This window comes from Lepeophtheirus salmonis, chromosome 12, assembly GCF_016086655.4.
Source record: "Lepeophtheirus salmonis chromosome 12, UVic_Lsal_1.4, whole genome shotgun sequence".
NCBI classification, from domain to species: Eukaryota; Metazoa; Arthropoda; class Copepoda; order Siphonostomatoida; family Caligidae; genus Lepeophtheirus; species Lepeophtheirus salmonis.
Genome location: NC_052142.2, coordinates 9422004 through 9446217, shown reverse-complemented (window position 1 = coordinate 9446217; position 24214 = coordinate 9422004). Strand labels below are relative to the sequence as shown.

At 32.8% G+C, this 24214-nt stretch overlaps 1 protein-coding gene and 3 long non-coding RNA genes across 8 annotated transcripts in view; 2 read left to right on the top strand and 2 right to left on the bottom strand.

Moving 5' to 3' along the window:
* Positions 1 to 3473: 3473 nt before the first annotated feature.
* LOC139906719 (uncharacterized) lies at positions 3474 to 4270 on the bottom strand. Its single transcript, XR_011782517.1, has 2 exons — positions 4045 to 4270; positions 3474 to 3982 (listed from the first exon to the last, which is right to left on the bottom strand). It is a non-coding gene; the product is annotated as an uncharacterized lncRNA (long non-coding RNA).
* Positions 4265 to 8223, top strand: LOC121127268 (uncharacterized). 5 transcript variants are annotated; one of them, XR_011782508.1, is made up of 8 exons: positions 4265 to 4704; positions 4801 to 5169; positions 5224 to 5367; positions 5424 to 5687; positions 5754 to 5858; positions 6066 to 6425; positions 6484 to 6757; positions 7173 to 8223. It is a non-coding gene; the product is annotated as an uncharacterized lncRNA (long non-coding RNA). The 5 variants fall into 5 exon arrangements; XR_011782512.1 differs by having other exon boundaries at positions 4280 to 4704; positions 7391 to 8223; XR_011782510.1 differs by having other exon boundaries at positions 4280 to 4704; positions 4801 to 5214; positions 5289 to 5367.
* LOC139906717 (uncharacterized) lies at positions 8036 to 12351 on the bottom strand. Its single transcript, XR_011782515.1, has 3 exons — positions 12211 to 12351; positions 11669 to 12131; positions 8036 to 8608 (listed from the first exon to the last, which is right to left on the bottom strand). It is a non-coding gene; the product is annotated as an uncharacterized lncRNA (long non-coding RNA).
* A 113-nt stretch (positions 12352 to 12464) lies between these two features.
* The window catches only part of LOC121127269 (protein phosphatase 1H), a 36369-nt gene continuing 24619 nt past the window's right edge, over positions 12465 to 24214 (top strand). The window contains exon 1 of the mRNA XM_040722602.2: positions 12465 to 13505. Coding sequence (XP_040578536.1) covers positions 12712 to 13505 — 794 coding nt within the window. The 5' untranslated portion in view covers positions 12465 to 12711. The remainder of the gene's footprint in view (positions 13506 to 24214) is intronic.

The window sequence follows — 24214 nt, the reverse complement described above, 5'->3', positions numbered from 1 at the left end:
AGTAAATAAATTGTAAAATGTGTCTTGTATTCATTGTATGTGTATAAATGTAAAAATTATTTCATTTAATATTATAACTATATTGACAATATTTTAGCCAGTTTCTTTCTGTATTCAGGTTGAAATATTATTTTTACTGGACTAAGATTCTTTCTGTTAGGGACATTTAAAAAAATGATTTACATATTTTTTTTTTTTAAAGTGAGTCTTTGTGCATGAATTATTGATTTTTATTACTTTATATAATGTTAATAAATTAATTTATTCATTATAGATGTTGTTTTATTGAAGTCATATACTTGTTCTAACAACATAATCTCCGTACATCTCCATTTAATTAGTTTTACTCCTTGGCTTGTCTTCAAATTATGCCAATTATCAACGATAAGTCAATTTATAACATTATGGGCTTCCTCTATCTCTCTCCTGATCATTCGTATCTTAAGCTTCTCTCAAGCAATATGAAGGGGATACGTGGATCCATGTTCGCTTTTGCCTTTCCTATCCACCTCATGCACAAGATTCGGTTTGCTGTGAGAAAAATTTCGGGATGGAAATGCTGAAACGTATCCAGCGGACCACTAGAAACAATTCTAGAATGTTTCATGAGTTCTTCCTTTCTCTTGAAGAGATAATTAATATTAACTGGGTCGTTATCACCTAGAAGTGGAAGTGCCCTACCAAAAATGAATTCCATGATGAAGACAACCTCTTCCACTAAAGCTCATGGGGAAAAGCTCTAAAAACCTCTGTTGGACCCTGGTAAGTCCTTCCTCTAACTGATACCCTGTCGTTTCTCTAAAATACATTTTTATGTTCATTGCGTAAAATTCTTGGGTCGTTCTTATTCTCTTGAACCAGGAGAAGTTCAAATAAATTGGTAATTCATTATTGATAGCATTTGAAGGTAAATATAATTTTTTTCTTTTCTTTTTTGATTGCCGAGAATTGCTACCATGCCATGATCAAAGCTACATTTCGACAAATAACTATCAGACTCAATAACGTTGGATATTCTTGCAGAGAAGAATCAATTTTCAATTCAATTTCCATTATATTATTTTCAAGAAATTTAACTGATAAATATTTTCCTTTTTTCTTATTCATATATTAGGTCTTCTCGAATTTGTTGAGTGAGAGAATTGTAACAATGAATTTTGAAATCTTATGTCCAGAAATGTTGCTATGATTAGACTTTTGTCCTTAACATATTTTTTTAGTCTTTACTTGATAGATTTATTTAGTTTTATAATAGGAGTGCCCAAGCCTGAGAACTGAGGATCCTGTAATGCTTTAAAGAGTTTTAAATAATGCTTTAAACCAAGTAGTGAAACGCGACTGTTATCCTAAAGAAATGGGTATGGTCCATAGTTTTTTGGAGATGTCGCTTTTCCTATGATGTCATTTATTTATTTATACTGTAGACGACAACATGTTGGGTCTGGCCTCTAGACCCCCCTAAAATAGTGTCTGGGTGGGTATATCAGAAAACCTGGACTAACAAAAAAATTCGATCGGAAATTTGAGGTCAGACCTCCCCCCTAAACGTACATCGAAAAACTGAAAAATCTACATTTTTTTATCCCATAAAGGTACATGGACAAAACTTGCATCAATTTAGAATACTAAGTTAGGACATCATAAAAAACAAACACTGGCAAAAAAAATCTGTCAGAAAAGAGAGGTCAGAAATACCCCTCCCTCCCCCCTCAAAAAAAAAGTTGCCCCAAAGACGTTGAATTTACAGTTTATTTCCCCCCTAAAGTACATAGAAAAAACTTGCATCAATTATATAAATGCATAATTATAATATATGCATATAATTATGCACTGTAAAAGCCAAGACTGCTATACAATTTATTTCCAGGAAAATTAAGTCCGACCCCCAAAAGTACCCCCTAAATTATAACAATATGTTGATTCTGCTTTATCAGGACATTATAAGAATCCAAATCTTACAAAGTTTTCAGTTACACATTGTATTACAAACTTTATAGATACATATTTAAATTAAAATTACAAAGACATTTGCCATGGATAGTGTGGATTTAAGTTTTAAAGTATCCACTTACACCATATCCACAGTCAGTTAGTCATGTAGATGGAACAATGTAGTCTCAATTGTCAACTACCCCTCCAGCATCAATTGCTTCGTTTTTCCTGCATCTTCAGATGAAATGCTATTCCGTCCAGAATTAAGAATATGATTTCATCAGATGGGGACATTATTATTTGGTTTCTGAGAAATGGCTATATCCATCAATCAAGAACTGCGAGAGAGATTTAAGAGCTTCATGTTCTATTGTATTCCAAATTACTAGAACATCACAGAAACGCCCAAGTAGCTGAATTCAATCCCTCAGAAATACCAGTTTTAAAGAGTTATTGATCAAGTTCTTTGTCAACTGTCGGGAGGATCATAGTTTGGCTTGTGTGTTGTAAGAGAAAACATTATTTACTAATTCAGGATATATATACTACTGCTACAAATTAGTCAATGGAAGAGCCGTTAGAAGTGTAGAAGCTGGGCTGTACAGCGATTATGAAGAAGCTGATAGTCGTATGTTTTACCATCTTGCAAACACACAGTCTTCAAACAACGTTGTTATCGGCACATCTGCCACTGATTGTCTTGTAATTGGCCTTGGCTACTGTTCCTCTTACGACCCTTCATTGAAGATATGGATAGAAACCGGATTACAAAACAACAACACTCAGCAATATATAATCATAACTCAGATGCATGCAACACTTGACAATACATTCTACAAATGACTACCTGCTATCATGTGACTATATATCGTCCTTTAATAGGAAGGGGGAAATGAGACCTCCAGAAAAAACCTAAGAAGCACAGTCAGCTTTTACGCAGCTTGGACTGACATCTGGAATCAACACATCCACTATTGTCTCTGTATATTTTTTTTTGTTCGAGATGTACACCAAGAAGAAAAGGACATCCGGAAATGAAGTACGGTTACAGTTGTTTTTGAACAAGCACACACCAAAGAAAGCTGAGGAACGAACCACATGTTTACAGAAGTTGGATGACAGTTATTTACCACCATGTTCAAGATTACTACTCCAAAAGATACGTTGGACTCATTTAGTTGCAAGACGGTGGCTTACTGCAACTAGATCGACCCAAGCAGAATTATTTCCCAAGGAGTATGGATGGAAGAATGTTAATGGCTGCTACCAGTTGCGTGGTTCATATATTGGATAAAAAGGGTGAATTCAGTTTAAAAACTGAAAATTCACATGGCAGAATTTTGTCCAACAAATTCCATTCCGTACTTCAAAATTACATTTTATCTAAATTTTAAAACTGGTAAATGGATATCATTGCTTAGTGATCTTAATGAAATTCTACTGCGTTTGTGTTTTTTTCATCAAGTGCATGTTGACGAAGACGAAGATTCTAGTAATAAAAGTGAAGACAGTGACGAGGAGATTTTAAATCCAAATGCGAATGTCTTTATAATTTTTATTTAAATATGTCTTTATAATTTTTATTTAAATATGTATCTATAAAGTTTATAATACAATGTGTAAATGAAAATATGGTGAGATTGTGATTGTTTTAATGTTCTGATAAAGCATTATCAGCATATTATTTCAATTTAAAGGGGGGATGGGTACTTTTTGGGAGTGTCTGTCTTAATTTTCCACAACGGAAATTCGTTATCAGTCTAGGTTTTTTAAAATACCTTGAGATAATACTAAACATTGATTCAAATTTTGTCTACGTACTTTATGCATTGACATAAACAGTAAGTTTTACATTTCGTTGGTGTACATTGTGGGGTGTCTGACCTAAGGTTTCCGATCGAATTTTTTTGTCAGTCTTGGTTTTTAATAATATCTGAACATAGTAATATGCATTCGTGCAAATTTTTTGCATGGTACTTATAGTTCAAAAAACCCGCCGAGAGGCTATTTTCAAGGGGTTCTGGAGGCCAGTCCCAGCAGGAGGATTAGGCTGAAAATAAAATTCAATATTCTAGGTGACATAATTAATTTCAGGGGTCAAACCTACTGTACCTTATAGGGTAAAATCTTTGCTGGCAGGTTCTCTCTAAAGGTGAGGCAGCAGAAAAATTCTACGCTTGTTTTTTCATTATTAAGAGAAGAAGGAAAATTTAATGACGTCACTGCTGATACATGTAAAGTATTTAAAGTTCAAATATCTATTGATTATATTGTAGATAAATCATAATAATAAAAAGTAGAGGGAAAAAAAAGAAAAAAAAAACAACAACTTGGTTCTCTTTTTTTTCTTATCGTCTAGTACAAAAGAAAAAAACGAAACAGTTTAAACAAAAAAAACCAGGAATTAATTTATAAAATGGATCTTGTAACGCGCACAGCTGGAGATTCTGATAGGATCTTGGTGATTCCAAAAGCAGGACGGAGTCTATCGTTGGAGACATTGTCGACTTTGGTGCCCCAGTCCAGTTTAAAATAACGATCGTATTTTCCAAGGATTTTAAAAGGACCCAAGAAGATAGGAGAAAGAGATTCTCTGATTGGCTTATTTTTAAGAAAAACGTATTGAGCCTTGCGTTTCTCTCTCTCTGAGTTACTCGTGGGGGAACGTGAGCTACCTTCTCCATCGTGACGAAGAAACGCCCCACATCGACGCCTGCCTGAGGAATAGGAAACGAATCGAAGAAGCCTGAAGCCAAAGATCCAGAGCGACCAGTAAGTAACTGGAAGGGCAAATATTTGGATCCTGAGTCCCCACAAAAGAAGAGTCAGAGCATTCATCCCATTCATCCCATTCTCTTTCTCCTCTAGTATCCGTGCAACTAGCCCTGTTTTTAGGGATCTGTGGAACCGTTGAATAAGCCCGTTTGATTCAGGATCACATGATACACACCCAAATAGCACTTGTGAATTGCGGGCCCCTGTCTGACACATTGATGTCAGGTCCTCCAAATCTTGATATCCAACCGTCCAAGAAAGTTCCAGCCACTGTACTAGAGGTGATATTAGGAATTGGGATCACTTCCGACCACCTCGTATACCGATCCATCATAGTTAGGACATAGCGCTGTCCTTTAAAGAGTATCGACGGGCCAATTATATCAATGTGGACGAAGGCAAGTCTCCCTGATGGTGGATCGAAAGAGGAAGTGGGCTTGGAGGTTCTACAAGGCTTCGTTGGTTGACATGCGATGCATTCTTTAGTAAATCTTTTAATATCAGAACGTAATTTAGGCCAAGCTTAGAAAAGTGATACTCTTCTTAAAGTGTATTTGAATCCCAGATGATTATCTTTGTAGCTTGAATGAATCATTCGTCGGCGAAGTTCTGGAGAGGACACTACGACACGAAAGAAGTCTTCGTTCCCGAAGCCTGCAAGTAATGTTCCTGAAACACACTTGAGACAAGGTTAACTTTAAAATTTAACAATTTAGGATCATGGAATCTTTGATCTTCAATGACATCCTGAAGAAAATTGGGACTTAATTTGATGTTGTTGACATTTCTCGAAAGAATATTCGCGGTGTGGTTTCATTTTCCTGAAATATGCTCAATCCTGCAATTCAACTCTGCTACATATGCAAATGTACGGAATCGTCTTGGAGTCCACGAGGGGTTGCGGATGTCTATCGCCGACACTAAAGGGTTATGATCTGTGAATACTCTAAAATTTTGTTCATCTCATACCCGCAGAAAATGTTTGATGCTTTCCTTAATAGCAAGTAATTCCCTATCAAAAGTTGAATATTTCTTTTGCGTTTCAGATAAGGCTTTCGAACAAAATGCTAGTGGTTGACAGCGCCCATTCCATTTCTGTTCCAGAACGGCTCCCATACCAGTATCAGACGCATCTGTTGTAAGAGCTAAAGGTAACGAGTTGTGCCGGAATGAAAGTTGAGTACTTGAGGATAAACTGTGTTTTATACCTTGAAATGCTCTTTCACATTCATCATTCCACATGAATTTAAATTTTTTCTTCAAATCTGGATATAACATCACTGTCCATTTTGACAAATTTTTTATGAATTGTGAATAGAATTGTGCCATGCCTAAAAATCTCTGTAATTCATCTTTAGATTTTGGAGATCAAATTCTTGCAATAGCTTCAACTTTCGATTTAAGAGGTTTAAAACCCTCTGGTGAAATATAATGGCCAAGGAACTCAACTCGCATTTTTCAAGAAAAAGTACCAAGCCAGAAGTTTTTAAGCTGCAACAAAACTGCATTTATGGACTGCCAATGTTCATCCCTTGTCCCAGAACCAATCAATATATCATCAAGATACACTAAGACATTTTTAATTCCCCTCAAAACAGAATCGATGAGTCGTTGGAATGTCTAGGCAGCGTTTTTAAGCCCATACGTCATTCTCAAGTACTCATACAACCCAAATATCATAATGATAGCTGGTTTACTGATGGAGTCTTCCCTCATGGGTATTTGATTGTAAGCTCTGTGCAAGTCCATTTTACTAAAAAATTTCATCCCTCTAAGGTTGGGCACGAAATCCCTTAAATTTGGATGAGGATATCGATTTAGATCCATAATGTTATTTAATTGAAGATAATCACCACACATTTGCCAGCCTCCTTTGGCTTTAGGTACTACATGAATCGCTGATGTAAAATTTCAAGAAGATGGACGAATTATTCCCTTCTCTATAAGTCAATTTCGTTTTTAACAAAATTGAGTTTAACACCATCCAGCTTGGAAGATTTTGCAAAGCAGGGAGGACCCTTAGTTTCGATGTGATGTTCAACTCCATGAGGTGGGTAAGATTGAGCGAATTTTTTATCAACGAAAACTTCAGGGTATTGAGATTGAACCCATTGGGCTTCTGATAATTCTGAAATGATGCATGGATCATTAAAAAACATTTTCTTGTTGAATAGCTCAATATTAATTTTGTATAAATGAAGAAAATCAGCCCCTAAAATAGGACAGCCTCTAGATACAACAATAAATTTCCATTGGGAAATATATCTACAAGAAAATTAATTGAATTTATATTGTCTTTCATTATTAAGATATTTGAAGGATTATTTAATGCCTCGGTCCGATGCAACCGAGGACAATTTAATTTTTTTGAATCAATAAATTAAAATGAGAATCAGGACCAGAGCACACAGTTGCATTCAAACCAAATTTTGAATGAAAATAACATACTTTTTTAAATTTTGCAGATGTTGAGGACATCGAAAAAGCTTAATCAAAGGAGCGACAGTAGGAGAAGAACATCGACAATAGAAATGGAAGTGTTCGTGACTTTCTTCGCAGCCGTACACATATCTGCTAAATTCTTAGTCATAAGTGTTGATTGTGCTCTGAAATATCCCTGTTGTTCCTTTGGAGCATTCCTTATTAGTGCCTCTTTAATCAAACTTTCACTTAAATCCTTTAGGTATTCCGCATTCAGAAGACGTTCAACCTCATCTTTTACCTCCATGCTCGAGAGCTCGGAAGTATCAACCATCATGTCGACTGCTCTTTTTATCCTTGCGGAAGATGATAGCCCATACCGGACTAATATGGATTTCTTCGCTCCCTCATAAGTGAGATTCTCCTATAATATTGAAAACCTCACCCGGCAATGCTGACGCCATAAGAATATATTTAACTTTGGTATGACAAATCCCCCTCAACGCAAAATCCAGTTCAATTCTCCGGAACCAGTTCTTAACATCCGAAGAACAGAACCTAGGAAGGCAGAGTTCTGCAACGGCCATTGCTAAATTCGCCTCTTCCGTTTTAATCGACCATGCTTGTTTTTGGGGAGACACAGGTGGTGAAGTTTGCTTTCGGGGCATTTTTCAAATCACGTCGGGGTCACCAATATAAAGTATTTTAAGTTCAATTATCTACTGATTATATTCTAGATAAATCATTATAATAAAAAGTAGAAAAAGAAGAAGTGATCAACTTGATCAAATCAAACTTCAACATACACATACCACTCTGTCCTTTATAATTGTGAAGTAATAATTTTAAAATCTCGACTTAATTTAGTGTAAGGCAACACAAATTAAGTGAATAAATTAAATATATATTTTTAAAATTTATTTATAATGTACCATTTGCTAAACATAGGAGCATGCCAAAAAGGATAATAAGCAAAAATAAATTATTAATATTTATAAAAGTAAATCATTTCCAATACTTATTTCAATTGTTATGAATATTGAAAATATCCATTCTTGATACTTTATAGAATAATAAAATCAATTTCAAAACTAATTATTTAAAAAGACTAACATTAATTTTCATAGAGTATATATTAATAACAATGAACTATGGGTATGTATGCTTATATTAATATGTTTTATGTATACTATATAATTTGCCATTTTATTACATACAAGAGTGGTGAATTAAAGAATATCAATTACTAAAAATTATAGCATACATATTTTTTTTACATAAATACATGAATTATAAATATTAATTTCTAAATTGACCCATCTCTCTTAAGTTTTTTTAGATTAGCAGTTGCGTTCTTCAGTTTCAGCTTTTTATTAAGATTATTTACTCTAATTCTTGTCACAAAGATTTTCAAAAAGGATATGATGACTTCTTTTGGACAGTTAATTCATTAAATTTATGCTTAGAAATCAAATAATATCTAGAAAAAAAATTAATTAACATAAGTTGAAGCACATACATTAAACTACAGAATATATATAAAATATCAATAGCTATGTACCAAAAATTAAAATTAAGTGAAATTATAAAAGTTAATATTGTCATGATTGTAAAAATAATAAGCGCAACGATTAAATTACGCAAATATGTTGATTGAAATTTTCATGAAATTTTGTCAGGTAATAGATAATAGTTTAAATAACATGAATGTTTAAAAGAAAAATGGACTAGAAGTACCATTTAGAAAATAAAAACGTTTATCCATTAATAATATTTCATACATATCATCATTAATTAATTAATTAAAATCAATAAAAAATGGTTTATTATATTTTGTATTAACATTTTACTTTAATGACGTTGTTCATATTAAAAGTTGAAACATTTTTTAAATTAATAAATTAAGTATATTTTATTTTATATTTATATGATCATTATAAATTATCAATAAAAATAAGGAAATTTTAAGACTTACGCTATCAAAAAATAAATTATTATTTTTATTTAATATGCTACAAGTTAGAATTCATGGATAATTCTAACTTGATTATATGAATTTATAAACATTAATTCTCAAAGCAAAAATCAGGCCATAATTGATAAAAATACATTTCATAATCAGTTACATTATCATATAATTTATTTAATGCCCAATACCGACTTTATAAATTGATTTTTCTTCATGTCAGTCTTCTATTTTAAAGTTGTATCATTCTTTGATAATACTTACATTCCAAATGTGTTTACCACGTCTACCTATGCATCTACCATTTAATATTGTAATCAAATCTTCCTTATTTTAATCACTAAGGTCTGAAAGTTCAGACATTACTGTATGTGGAAATACGTTCTTTAATTTAGCTTGCATTTTTTTCATTCTTTAAATGAAGTCACATAATCTTTTTCTAGATTTATTTTTATAATTTATAATTGTACTTCATCATGATAGTCCATTTATGCACTGGGAGCTTTTCCCGTTAGATTTTCGAAATTTTCTATGATTCCTTCAGCATCTATGTTCTGACTTCTGACGGAAAACTCATCGACTTTAAGAATATCATTAAGATCCATATCGAAATATTTGTTAAATAGTCTTTTTAAAACAATGTCTATTGCTAAGATACACTAAAACATTAAAATTTTATACATTTTTTGTTTCATTAAAGGCTTATGGGTATTTTCATTGTAATACTAAGTTTTGCTCCAAAGAAGTCATATTTAATTTTAACTAAGTCATTAATATCGGCAATGAGAACATTTCTTTAAATAATTTTATCCCACCCACATAATTTATTCCATTATTAATAGAGATGTAAATTTTTTTCATCCATGGACCTGATAACTGTTTTCAAATTATCCTTAGTAATTGTAACATATTAAATATAAATAATCATATATTTTTTTGATAGCTTAAGTCTTAAAATTTCCATATTTTTATCGATAATATAATGATCATTTAAATTAAAATAAAATATACTTAATTTATAAAATGTTTTGAACTTTTAACAGGAACAATGTCACTAATGTAAAATGTTAATACATAATATAATAAACAATTTTTTATTAATTGTAATAAATTAATAATTATAATATGTATGAAATATTTTATAACAAATATCCCTCTTCGCTTCGTATACATATAAAATAATATATAATTTTATTCTTCTTCTCATTACGTGAAAACATAACATGAAGATAAGACATACTTCATAGCCTTATTCAATTATTAATATGAAAAGGAGGGGTGAATTTCCAATCAAAACCATAAAATAACAAAATTCTGTCAATTTTACAAATTAAATATGAATCCTATATAGCTATTATTAGAGGCATATTTACTTCAATTATTTTAAACTAATTTTTGATATATTTTAAAAATCCAAATTGTTTGTCCTCCTTTTCTCTTAATAGATTTTTTTGTTGTTGTTAAACTTACATTCATTCCCCCATCATGGGTGAATGCTCAAATAAATACAAAAAATCATGGAAACATACAATTCTTTAGATTTCCCTTTCCAAAAAATGCAAGAACTGACTAGAAGAAGACAATGTTTATCTAATTTGTATCTTTACCTATAAGCTTCACGAAGCTGGAACTATATAACAATTCTAAATACTATTGAAAATGAAGAAGATAATTTTCAAACAGAGATACATTCTATAGCTTAACAGTTGAACAATATATCAAAACCAAAACAGAGAGAATTTTTTTTTCAAGTATATTACTCTAAACGCAATTGCTAAATTAAATACAGAATCTAAAATTTGTTGTTGATTCTATTTCAATAAGGTATTATTTTTAAGATACTTGAGTTTCATTAAATAATTACATCAAACAATATATTATAAAAGTTTGGAACTACATTTAATCCTAAAGGTTGTTTGCTAAAAGCAACCCTTGTACATAGTCGGTATTTGAATTTATTAATGTTTTCTTATCACTTAAAACGCTCACTACATTTTACGAGTGGAATGAATCTGAAATAATGTTTACAATTCCATGATCACAGTCTATATGTAATTATGTTCCTCTTTACCATAATGACTTGTTCTTTAATGCTGGGAGTGACGAAGTAACACCACCTTTTCATAGATTCCATTCGTCAAGGAGTGAAAGTCAATACAATTTACAAATACATTGCATATGGATTGACTATGTTTGGCATTGAATTTAATAACAGAATTGGTGATAACAAGACTAAAGATTTAACACAGAATAATTCTTCAATTTCATTTCTCAAATGGATTTATGTGAAATCAGACAGTCCAGTAATGCAGGAAAAGTTTCTCAAATCACAATTTCTGAAATAATATTTCAACTTCCTTCGAGGTTATTAAGTCCTTATGATCCATTCAACCACAAATATCACATTTTATTAAGACTGAATAGTAGCTTACCAATTATATGTTTCTACTAACTATTTAACATTATTATAAAATATATATCACTGTAGTGTTGATGTTCAAGTTGAATGGGAGGGTCTTATAAGGCCAAATAAATTTTAGAAGGTAGGGTTGAGGAAGATATTGTTAACATTACATAATGAGATTCTTAAGGGGTTGAGAGACTTATAAAATTAATTTTGCATTAAGAGTAGAGACCAGTACTCTAGTAAAGTCAATCTTTTCATAGTCCTTGTGCATTCTATTCCAAATGTTTCTGAGTCAGACGAATCTATGAAATTGAATTCGAATAAGAACTCGAGTATTATATTATTATTAATTATAAAGAGCCCTAGACGTAAAAACAGGGACAGCACCCTTCACATCCCCATGTAACCGATGCAGACGAGATCAATTAGTAAAATTCCTATTCATAATTATCTGAATAGGGAAGGATCCTATAGCAGATAACTTCATTGTAGATATCGCCAGCAATGACACAGAATTTCTTGAGTTTATTTATCCCCTTTGTATAAAGGAAAGACTCCTGAAGGTGAATATTTGTGGGTTCCATATGTTAGTAATGCTTCATCTACTTTTGAGAGTAGTTAAAAGTAATCCTTTGTCATAGAATACATTATTAATAAGTGGAATTAAATCCTTTTGATGCTCCAGTTTATTGAACGCCATGATGCTTACCACGAGTTTATTCTAAGAACTGAATGTAAACAAAGTTTGTTTAGGGTATCTCAAAGAAAGGTTGCATGTTTGGTGAACACCCAGGTGTTAAGAAATCCATGTCCGGGGACGCCATTTGACCTCATTTCCATCTAAAAAAACGAGCTTTCCCTTTGCAGACAAGTATTGAGAGCTGTCCCAACTTCTGATTTAACTTCATGAACTTCTTTCCCTCGAGTCCCTTTAGACCCAGCATATGACATCCTATCTGCGACAGCTGACTCTAAAACATATTTTTCTTTTTCCTTTTTCTTCAATTATTCACCCTATTTTTCTTTTTGGCTTATAACAAAGAATGAGCTGATGAAAGTGGAAACTCAGATGAGATGAAATTAGCTGAGCTGAGCTCTTAGAAGTGGTATAAGTTACTTAACTAAAACTTAATAAGTATTAACTACGGAGTAATCCATCAGCAGTTTTCAAGGACTATAGTCCATTGAGTATTAGTTATTACTCCCAAGAATGATTGGGAAGTTTCGTGATGCAATTTATAATGCAATGGGGGTGGATGAGGTTGGAGAGAAAGATATAAATAGGAGTGGGAAATGTGTCAAGTATGCATATCAGCGTCCTTCCTTTTTATCTCTTAAAAGTTTGGATGAAATTCAGGTAGCCGAAGATCATTTAGTACGTCCTATTTTAGTTCCTCGTGATACACTCCCATGGGCTTCAGGTTATGCTGAAACAATCAACGCAGGAAAATCCTGTCACAATGAAGACCAAGCCGCTGTGTATCGCTCTCAAGTGAGTGGATCATTGACTTATACATATTTTGGTATTTTTGATGGGCACGCTGGACCAGATTGTGCTGTAGATGCCTCTCTTGAACTGCACCAGATTCTACATTCCAAGCTCCTGCAGATTGCACACCATTTGGACTTGTCTTTTGTAGCCCCAGAAAGGAGAATCAGCGAAGACTCTCTCATCATTGGAGCCCTCGAATCCGCCTTTTGGGATATGGACCATCTTATAGGACAAGACAAACTCATGTATACTATGTCTGGAGGATGTACTGCTCTTGTAGCTTTGTTTATTCTTGGAAAGTTATATGTAGCAAATGCTGGAGATTCTCGTGCTCTTTTATGCAGAAAGAGCGAGCCATATCCTATGTCCTTTGATTTTACTCCACTTTCTGAAAGGCAAAGACTCCAAAAGTTATGTTTTCTAAAACCACATCTTTTGGGATCTGAATATACACGCCTAGATTATTTTCAAAGACCAATGGAAAAAGATTTGGGTCAAAATATGTTGTACAGGTAAGATGCTATTCATATAATTATTATAGTTTGATTAAGATCGCCAATAGGTAAATACTATTTGACACATATATCATGACTTGTTTTATAATTTCTTGAATATTCTATATCAATAACAATACATAGTAAAAAATTTCATAGTGAGCAAATAGTTTTGAATTTTTTGTTTGTTAATAACATCAACCTTGTAATTATTCCGGAAAATATTTTTTAATTCTTTAAAGAACATGTGATAATCATTCTTTTAATGCTTCATATTCCTAAAATTTTTAATTTGTTAGATTGTCTTCACCCAACTAGTTCATTTCATCCAATTTTTTAATCAATTAAACAATTCTTATAATGATGTACTTAATATTTTTTAAATTGACCAATCAGTAAATTTTTTTTTCATTATTACTATTTTAGTGTGAAGTAAGTTTTATAGGAATGAACTGTGATCTGACACAAAAGTTATCATAATGAAAAGATTTCTTCTTATAATAATAAGTCAGAAAAAGATCCCAAAATCATATTCATCATTCTTTTTATTGAGTATATTTCTATTTCAACCATACCTGTATGAGATATCTTCATTTCCGAATCTTAGATTAGCGATTACTTTAAAAAGTTTTGCGACAGATTAAATTCCATACTCATACATGCAAGAACTATTTTTCTAGAATTCGATCTTCAAAATATAAGTGTTTAGTTATAGATCAGTCATCAACAGTATCAAATTTTTACTGAATTAAAGTCTATACCTTAAAAAGTTTTATTAATATATCATAATGAATAGTTATCAATAGTCATAATTCATATTATTATTTTCAAGATTAAAAAAATAGCCATATCATAAAAAAAGAAAACAAAAATCAGTTCATTTTTTTGACGTTCCGGAAAACATGTTAAATTTTGCTAAATTAGCTGGAAATCTGTCATGATGGCAATACTGCATATATGAACGTTATACTAAAAAATCCAGTCACAATGGAATTTTAAATGAAAGACAACACTTTTTCTGTATTTTAATCCGTCAAAGATAATGTAGACGAATAACATTTCTGATGTTTGATATTGAGATATTGAAAAAGAGCATTGGGAATAAATATCTATGAACTAAGAGAATTGAAGACGACATTTTAGCATTCTTAAATAATTCATTTTTCCTTTATTTTTTGACAGATGATTATAACTTAAAATCGAGTCAGAGCTTCAACATAAACTAAATCATTCTTATTTTATATAAAAATGTAATCAGATATGTACTTTTACAACTAAAATGTCTAAAAAATTCAGTTGTCAATACAACGTGATACGAGGATTGTTAGGAGGAACATGCAACTGTACTCATGATTCCTTTATTTGTTAACCAATTTTTAAAATTCTAAATCGAGATAAATCTTAAGAACGAATTGGATATATGGTTATTTTATTAATATTAATGACCTACGTTATTTCGAGGGTCATTGATAGGAAAATGCAAATAATTTGCGTTATTCAGTTTTATTATAAAATTACAGTTATTCAGTTTGAGTTACTCAACTTTGAATCAAGTAACAAATAAAGTAAATTGCAGTAAAATAACTAGATGTTTATTGACCAAATGTTGGTTTTATCTTACTGAATTGAGTCCATTATTTAATTAACAATTATTAACAAAGATACACTGAGCTAGTAGTATACTTTTCAGCGTGGTATCAACAACTCATATTAATTTATTTATTTATCACACAACAAATACGTTCAGTATTTGTTCTATACAACGAGATTATGTGATGGTTCTGGACTCTAATCTTTCGAAAGGTTGGGTAGCTTTGATTAAAGTACCTGTTTGATCTTGATAAAATTTAAGTTTGAACTCCTTACATTCTAAGCAGTTTCGAGTCTTTTTCTTTATGTCTTCGATTGAGTAAGGAAGGTTTCTGACTCTTACGAAATGAGGCAACCTAGTGATATCGGGGTGGCATGGATTTTGATGTATAATTTTCATATTAGAGAATAACGAAGGGATAGGGATATTTATAGCTGAGGTCCTTGTGGAGACATTCAAAGGAGGTCTGTGTCTACCAAAAGGGAAATTAAACAGAGAATGTAGTCCCAGGAAGTTGTACCATAGGATACAATCACAGCACAAATCCTCCATCACTAGCAGAGTGATATTATCAAAAGTTTGGTTTTTAAATCCCCGCAATGTACTTTCCTTTTATTCTCGATATTAAGTTAGTGGATGCCATCATTACTTTACAGTATACTTAGATTATGGGCCAGCCGTTTAATCGTGTAAGTCCTTCATCAACAAAACTTTCTGAGCTACCGGTATCTATCAACGCCGACACAGATAGGTTATTTACAGATATATTCAGTACAGTTGTCTTCAGTCATTGAGTATTGGAGGTAGAGGCCAGAATTAAGGCCGATGAAATACTACTGACCTTTAGAGAAGACTTGAGCACTTTAGCGTAATGTCTGTTCTTTGAACATTTTCTACATTCAGAGTTCCTAGCGGGACAAACATTTCTAGGATAACTAGAATAGTCACAGAACAAGCAATAAGATGAGTTTTCAAGCCTAGAAGAATTATCAAACATCGATATAATCGGGAGTTGCAATGGGTGCGACCGAGTTAACAATAGAAACTTGAGGATGAGGCTGAGAGTAAGTTACAGAGTGTTTCTGGGCCATGTCAAGAGACGATGCCTGTTCATAGGCAGACCTCAGACCGAGTGATGAGTTCTCAAGTAACCGAAGCGAATGTGAGAAGAATTCAGGCCATTTATAAGAGTCTCTCACATAATCTTCCCGAACTTCCTCTGGATTAGAGGCCTTGAATTCAAATTGTTTTCCCAGCAATTTCTAGGCTTGGAGAAACTCATTTAGAGATTCACCACCGGCCTGTTTTCTCGAGGCTAATTGATACCGTCCAAAGATTTCATTTTTTTTTCCGAATGATAAAGAACTAAGATTTTTTAATGCCTCTTTACAGTCTTAAAATATTCATGGACGGTAGGACTTGTATAGTGGTTCAGTAATGGTAGTTTGTCTCCTGAATCAGATTCTTTAGTAAAGACTTTCGATAGAAAACTTGCAAATGAGTTACGCCAATTGATCCACTTTTTATTAGCTGAAGGTTCGCTGGGGTCAGCATAAAATCTTTCAGGCTTTAAATACTTTTCCATGACATGGCAGAAAATTGAGAAAAATAAATTGTAGTAAAATAACTAGAAGTTCATTTACCAAATGTTGGTTCACTCAATTGAGTCCATTATTTAATTAACAATTATTAACAACGATACACAGAGCTAATATTATACTTTCCAGCGTGGTAACAACAACCCAAATTAATTTATTTATTTATCACAGAACAAATAAGTCCAGTATTTTTTCTATACGACGAGGTTGTTTGATGGTACCGGACTCCTATTCACCACATAAATATAAATGCATTCGATAATTTACTATTCTTTGACCCTATTTCATGCTGTAAATGTGACGTTTTCATGTTCCAAAGGACGGATATCTGATGAAGAACAAATCAGGAAATCGATATTAATGTATTTGATCCATAGAATATTTCAATATTATGATCGCATCGAAGGATTATAATGAAGAGCATGTTTTCAGATCTACCAACTAAGAACCTAATCCTACCAACATCAATTTTATTAATCCTTTCCTATCTTTGAGAGACCATTCTGCCTCTATGGATATTAAAAAAATCATTAAAATTAATCAAGATATTCTAAGCAATAATTACAATGTTATTTTTTTTTAAATTTTTGCGAAAATTTTTTTAATTTTGGGTTGGAGGAATGGCCTTATCTTTCTTATGAAAAGAAAAAAAAAATAGATAGAAAAAGAGAAATTCAGTTTTTAATTGAATATGTTAACAACGCATCACTAGTAGATCACTAAATCATGGAACATTCTTCGGCATCCATATTTGCTCAATTTTGAAAATCTTGGAATATTATTTTTATTCGGCATATTGATTGCCAAGAATTACCACCAAGAATCTAAATCCTTGCTCCAAGACTTCGATACAATAAAAAATGACTACAGTAACACAGCATAAAGTTGATAATCCTCCCTCCCAAGGTGATGAGTTCGATAGCCGGGTACTCGGAGATACTCTATGGGATCCTTAGTTTGGGTTAGAATACGCAAAGAGGAAATAACCGTTAATAAGATATTGAAGGAAACCATGGAATTGATAGCATCTCTCCATTAAAGTTACATACTATTTCTATCGTTTATTTTGATGAAAACATAATTGGTAATTCGTTTGCTTGAAGTGAAATATGAGCATGAAGAGCTTGCACGGATGAGTTAACTTGAAAGACTTACTATATTATTGTTAAAAAGGTACACGGTATAAATAAAAGATAATATCTGATGAAACAATTAAATCCAACAATCTATGATAGAGAGTCCTTGATTACCAACTGAGAGTCTGAGTCTGGGACTGTAACATGCAATAAAATAATCTAAAATTCCTAATGAATTTAGATACTATTATTTTTGTTTATTCCATAAGCTGGTTTCAGCTGGTCGACCGACACGAAATCTGTGCGGTGTCCAAAATCAATTCTGAGCGCTCTTGTGCCCCTTTCCACTACCTCGAACGATACTATATATGTTGGAGTTAAAGCTGGTCTTATTGACTTATTTTTCAAAAAACATATTTTGCTTCCTTTCACCATCCCAACTCTGATTGTACCCTAACCGGTAGTTCCGCTTGGCTCCTGGGGATATAGTGTTTAAAATGTCCTTAAACTTCCGGAAGAAGCTTTTTGTGTCAGAAGGATTTGGTAACTCCAATAGAGACTCCTCAAAACCTTACTATTACTAATTACTGTACATTCTCTCAATTGTACTCAATAATAATCTTCGTAGATATTAAAAATAATAAAAGAATTGTGTTGAATAGTTTTCTAGTAATGTCCATATTATGTAAATAAGATTTATTTGGATTTTGGGCTCTTATTTGTATTTTCGACCTCTATTTGCATTTTCGACCTTATTTTGCATTTTTCCCGCCTTTTTTAGGTAAAAAAAAAATTCAGTTATTAGAGTAAAGGGAGGATTTAGTGCGAGTATTGGAGGAAGAAGAGAAGAAGAGGAAATGGTGAATCCATTGGCGCCATGAATTATAAAGGGAAAAGTAACTGGATATTCAAAAATATCTATCTTGCCAAAAAAAACTATTTAGATTTTTTACAATCCGTTTTTTCTCTATAAATATAACCGGACATCCAATAGAAATTAGAATTTATTTTCCATATAGTTCTTTAAAAATGTTTTTATTATTTCATCATTTTATAAAAAAAAATATTGGATCAAAATAGAGAAGGTTTAACAATCTGGACTAGTTTTTATATTTTTAAATAGTAAATATATATTAAAAAATCCTTCATTTTCTTTAAAACATACTTACATAGTTTTAAAGTAACCTTGTGTACATTTTTAGCAAAATAAGTAATAATGATTTTCTTTTTCAATAAGCCTTAAAAGATGCATGTCCTCATATGAGGACGTCCGTCAGATACGTACATTTAAAAGAAAATTTCTTTTTGAAAGATATAGTGCACCAGTTATTGCGTTGCATATAATTTATGCATTAATTTCTATGTATTTGCTTTGTGTTTGTGTGTTCTTTGTGTTTGAGCTTTCAGTGAATAAAATTTTCAACAGCTTCGTCAGTGTGTTATAGGTCAGTGAAACAGTTTGATGATTTTCAATTGCTGGTTTTTGTTAAACTGTTTGAAAACACGAGTTCATATCGTACAAGACTGTCTCTCTGTGTAATTGAAGTATTGTCACAACAAGAAGAATCGTTGATTGAGGATGAAGAAAATACTTTGGACATTGCTATCAATCCCCCAAATGTGGACGACCTAACGGATGACGAGGATATTGATGACGATCTACTAGGCCTTCCACAAGTTACAGACGTTACTGGAACTATTGAAAGACTCGCCCTAAGATTATATAAAATAATTTGATAACTATAAATCCAAATTGTTTTGGTGTAAAAAGGACACTGTTTATACATAGCTCCATCAAAGGCAAGGCAATGAAATATTGAAACTCGATCATCTTACCGAAAAAATGATGGGTTTAACACCTAAGGAGATGTTTGACAGTCTTTTTAGTGAAGCAATTTTTAACCATATCATCACTGAAAGCAATCGTTATGTGATTCAGGATAAGAACAAATGTTCATTTTCTTTATATACTAAGGAATTGAAAATATTCATTGTAATATTGATATTTTCTAGCTATCATAAACTTCCTTCCGAGCGAGACTATTGGTCATCTTTGGAAAATTTAGGTATAGATTTGATCAGAAAAGCCATGCCCAGGGATCGATACCTAAAAATTAAACAAACTCTCCATTTCTGTAATAACGAAGAAGCTGCCGATAGCAGATATGACCGTGGTTTCAAAATTTCACCTATATTATCTATGCTTCAGAAGAACTTTACTAAATTTTGAATTTTCGAGACACTTATCACTGTAGATGAGATGATGGCAAAGTATTTTGGAAAAAAATCATTGAAGCAATTTGTACGAGGGAAACCAATAAGGTTCGGATATAAATTATGGACACTTTGCGGACCATCTTGGTATTGTTACAATTTTGACCTCATATGTGGAAAAGAAGACAAAAAAAAAAAAATTGTGAAAGCTCCTTTAGGATATAAAGTTGTCACAAACATGCTGAAAGTCGGGAAAAATCCAAAGCAGCATTGTGTATATTTCAACAATTTTTCACATCCGTTCCTATGCTAATGCATTTACGCCATGCAAATATTGCGTCTAATGGCACTTTGAGGAAAAATAGAATTACAAACATACCTCCCATAGAAGATAAATCTTTGTAGAAAAAAGCAAGAGGGTCCTTCGGTTTTAGATTGGAGTCGAATCAAGGAATTCTCATAGCAAAATGGAAAGGTAGTAGTAATGTTACAGTCGGGACCAGCTTTGATAATATAGAAAACTTATCAAATGTAAATAGATGGTTACCTGAAGAAGGCAAGAAAGGTACTATCATGAGACCACAACTAATAACAAATTATTCTAAATACATGTGAGGAGTCGATCTTCATGATTGGCTGGGTGGGAAATATCCCATTTCCTTCCGAGTAAAAAAATGGTACTGTGCTTTGCTGATTCAACTGATTGATATGGCAGTAACGAATGCTTAGATTATTCACAAACAGGTAAATAATAAAAAAGATTGTTTATCATTAAAGGATTTTCGAAGACACATAACCTTAGCTTATTTGAAAGGAGACTCCAAAAAACTATAGTAAAACCAACGGATCCCATCGAAGATATTCGTTATGACCAGGTATCTCATTATATCCGACAAACAGATATCGTATTGGTGTCGTATGAAATCTTGTATATCAAAAACTAGAACATATTGTGAAAAATATAACGTTACACTTTGTATTAAATGTTTTAAGGCGTATCACATGAAATAATCTATGTATATATTGTGATCTATTATCACTCTACTTTAACTGGATGCCCTCATATGATGACAGGCCATATCATTAGAATTAATAAGAATAAATACAAATTAAACTTAAATATATATCACTGGAACATATCAATAGTAGTAATGTTTTTAGTTACATAATATTTTATATTAACTTTATGGCAATTCTGTTGAAAAACAATCACTTTTAATGATTTGTACCTATATAACAGCGTCCATTATTTAATGCAAGGACTCCTGTAAGCAGGACAAGACACAGCGCTCACGCGTTTCCAATATGGGTCTTTGTTTATTCTATATAGAATGTCTCTCTTGAAGTGTTTTGCTACAAAACAAAGAGTTTTTAAAAGTATTTTGCTAGGGAAAATAACAAAAATGAGGTTATATATTTGTAATAGAAATGGCATTTTATTAGTACTTTAATCAAAATACACATTAAAAAATATAAAAAGAAAAGGCACTATAAAAAAGTACAAAGTTGGTCCAAGTCTACAAGTCGGAAGATTTTGATTGAAATTTAGCTTTTTTTTCTATTAGCTTCTGAATTCTTAGCTGCCATTCTCTTTTTTGTTAAAAATCGGATGTTATTCATTTTAGCACTTTAACTTTTACCCATGACATGAAACAAAGCGAATGAAATTATTTGAAGAAAAGCTGACCAGGAGTGTCCTTCCTCGCACTTTACTCCCACAACGGCAATAATATGAGAGTTTGAACTGTCTTGCATCCTGTCAGTGAATGTGGCAACAAATGAAGCTCTAGGATTTGGGGTGCCAAGTAAACTGTCTTTCTCTTCAGGAGTAGCTGGGATGTAAGAGAACATGGAGTGAGCATAAAGACAGGAGAGGTAGAAAAGGTCGGATGTAGTCGACAACCTCCCTCTGTTCATTATGTCGATGAATTCATTCAGGTGTACATGCTGATTGGTTGGGCTATCAAAGGTTATTGAGTCTGGAGATGTGTCTGAGGAACATTAACTCTTGGCATGATGTACAGCTGATCTTCTTGAAAGAAGAACCAATAAACCCGGCAACAAAGTAGAAAGCATTACTCTCTCCCTTGGAACCTAGGTCCTGGAGGTCATCTGGTTACCAGTTAGTCAAAATAAGCTGAGCTTTTACCAGGTCTTCATCCAGCAGAGCTTTAATTTCTGAAGTAGTCATACCTGAAAATTTAAAAAGTAAAATATTGTAATGATATTGTTATATTGTAAAAATAAGTAATACCTAAATAAATAATCTTAGCATTAACAACTATCTTATTTACCTGAGAATTTGACAAGACTCAGAATACGAATCTTTTTCTCTGCTTCCAGGATCTGTCTCATGCGGATGTAGTAGATACCTTTACTTAGTTGGCTGTATCAGCCGAACCTTCTTTCGATGTGATCAGACTGGAATATGCCGAGTAGTACATAGGAAAGTCTTCATCTAGGAAAATATACTCTGCCAGATCTGCTGCGGCAAAGCACGTCTGCTTTGTTGCTAGGAAGATTTCTGTTGTGAGGCCAGGTTCTTTACTGTTTTTGCTACTCGATGATAAAGACGACAAAATCTCTCAAGAAAGAGAGGCGAAGTTTCTTCTTCTCAGAGATTGGTTCCCGAAGATTATCTCTCTTTTCGTAACCAACTCTAGGTGTTTCTGAGGAGTTGAGAAACTTCACTAACTCGTTGAGAATACCTTCCTAAGTCTCTGTTTTATTCAATTCTTCTTTTCCTCCAAGAAATGATGTCAAATTGATAGCCTGAATCACAGTGTTGACCTTGCCTTCCGAGGTGATGTGTGAAATTGCCTTTTTTGTCAATCAACACACCAGAGTGGTACATTTTGAATGACATATCTGTCTCAAACTGGATACTGGCTACTACTTGGGGACCCAATTTCTCATCATGGGATAGCTTCAAAAGGGCAACACTTGGTTTTGTGAGGAGGATGAAGTCTGATGGGAGTGTCTCCTTGGCCAATTTGTCACTAAGTTCTTTGACAAAGAGGACTTACTCCTCAATCAAGAGTTCAAGTTCCAGATACTGTTGTAGGTCATTGAACGTTTGAGCCCTACGTGATGTGGTCGCAGCTTGAGTTGGCCTTGATGAGGGGTAGTTGGGGCAGTTTGGCCATAGGGATGGTACTACGTCTGGTTTGAGGTACCTATAAAAGAAGGGCAGTTATAACGATATGCATCAAAAATGAGCAGATGTCTTACCTCTTATTTAGAGCCTTGCCATGGGTCTGACTTCTTTTAGACTCAGAGTCGTTGAAATTTAGGGAACACAGCTTTGTACTTTTGGATGGTCCCTAATCGGTCTTCTTCAGATCTGTTTCTCTTGGAATGGCTCATAGCCAGGCGGTATCAAGTCCGGGATTTCTCTTTTTGTTTGGCCAGAGATGGATCGTAACACCAGACTGCTGTGACTCGTTGTCATAGTTCTTTCTACACCCTGAAGCACAACACTTAGTGGGCATGATTGGAATTACAAAACACAATAAAGATGGCGTCCACAAAGTAACCAATAGTTCTCAGTTATTACTTATTATCTTACCAAACACGTTGCATTGTTTGTTTTATTAATAGACACATGTAGCACAAGTATTTGAATTCATGTTTGCTCTGGCCTGTCCTGCTTACAGGAGGCTTTGGTCAATCTCATCATTAAAGAATGACAGCGTGTAAAGAAAAAACTAAGTATAGCGATTAGAAAAAGAAAAGAAGGTTAATTTTCTCTCTCCATAATAATAAAAGAGGCAGCTGATATTAACATCGGTCTTAATTCAGTAATACCATAAGTCTTGCTCCCACTTTCTCTTGGCGCTCTTTCAAAAGAACCATCTATAGTCATTTCTATTTCTTAAAAAAAAAGTAAAAATTAACTTACTAAATCGTTGATTGCATCTTTCGATACTTATTAGATGTATTTCATTGGTTACGATATTTTTTCCATTGAGATGAAGACATCTATCTAGAATAGGATGATCGTTCTACCCAGTTTTTTCCAAAAAGTTACGTGATGTGATTGACCTTTGTTTTGGTCTTGAGACTTGACATTTCGAACAACTCTTCAAAATTTGGCAAGGATTGCACAATATCTTTTGTGGGTACATTTGGATAAAACATAGTGGATTATTTTCTTTTTTTTTGGTTACCATCAACAATGCACATATTTAAAAAAAAACTGAATAAATTATATTTTGGTTCAATATTGGTTATAATAACATAGAGTTA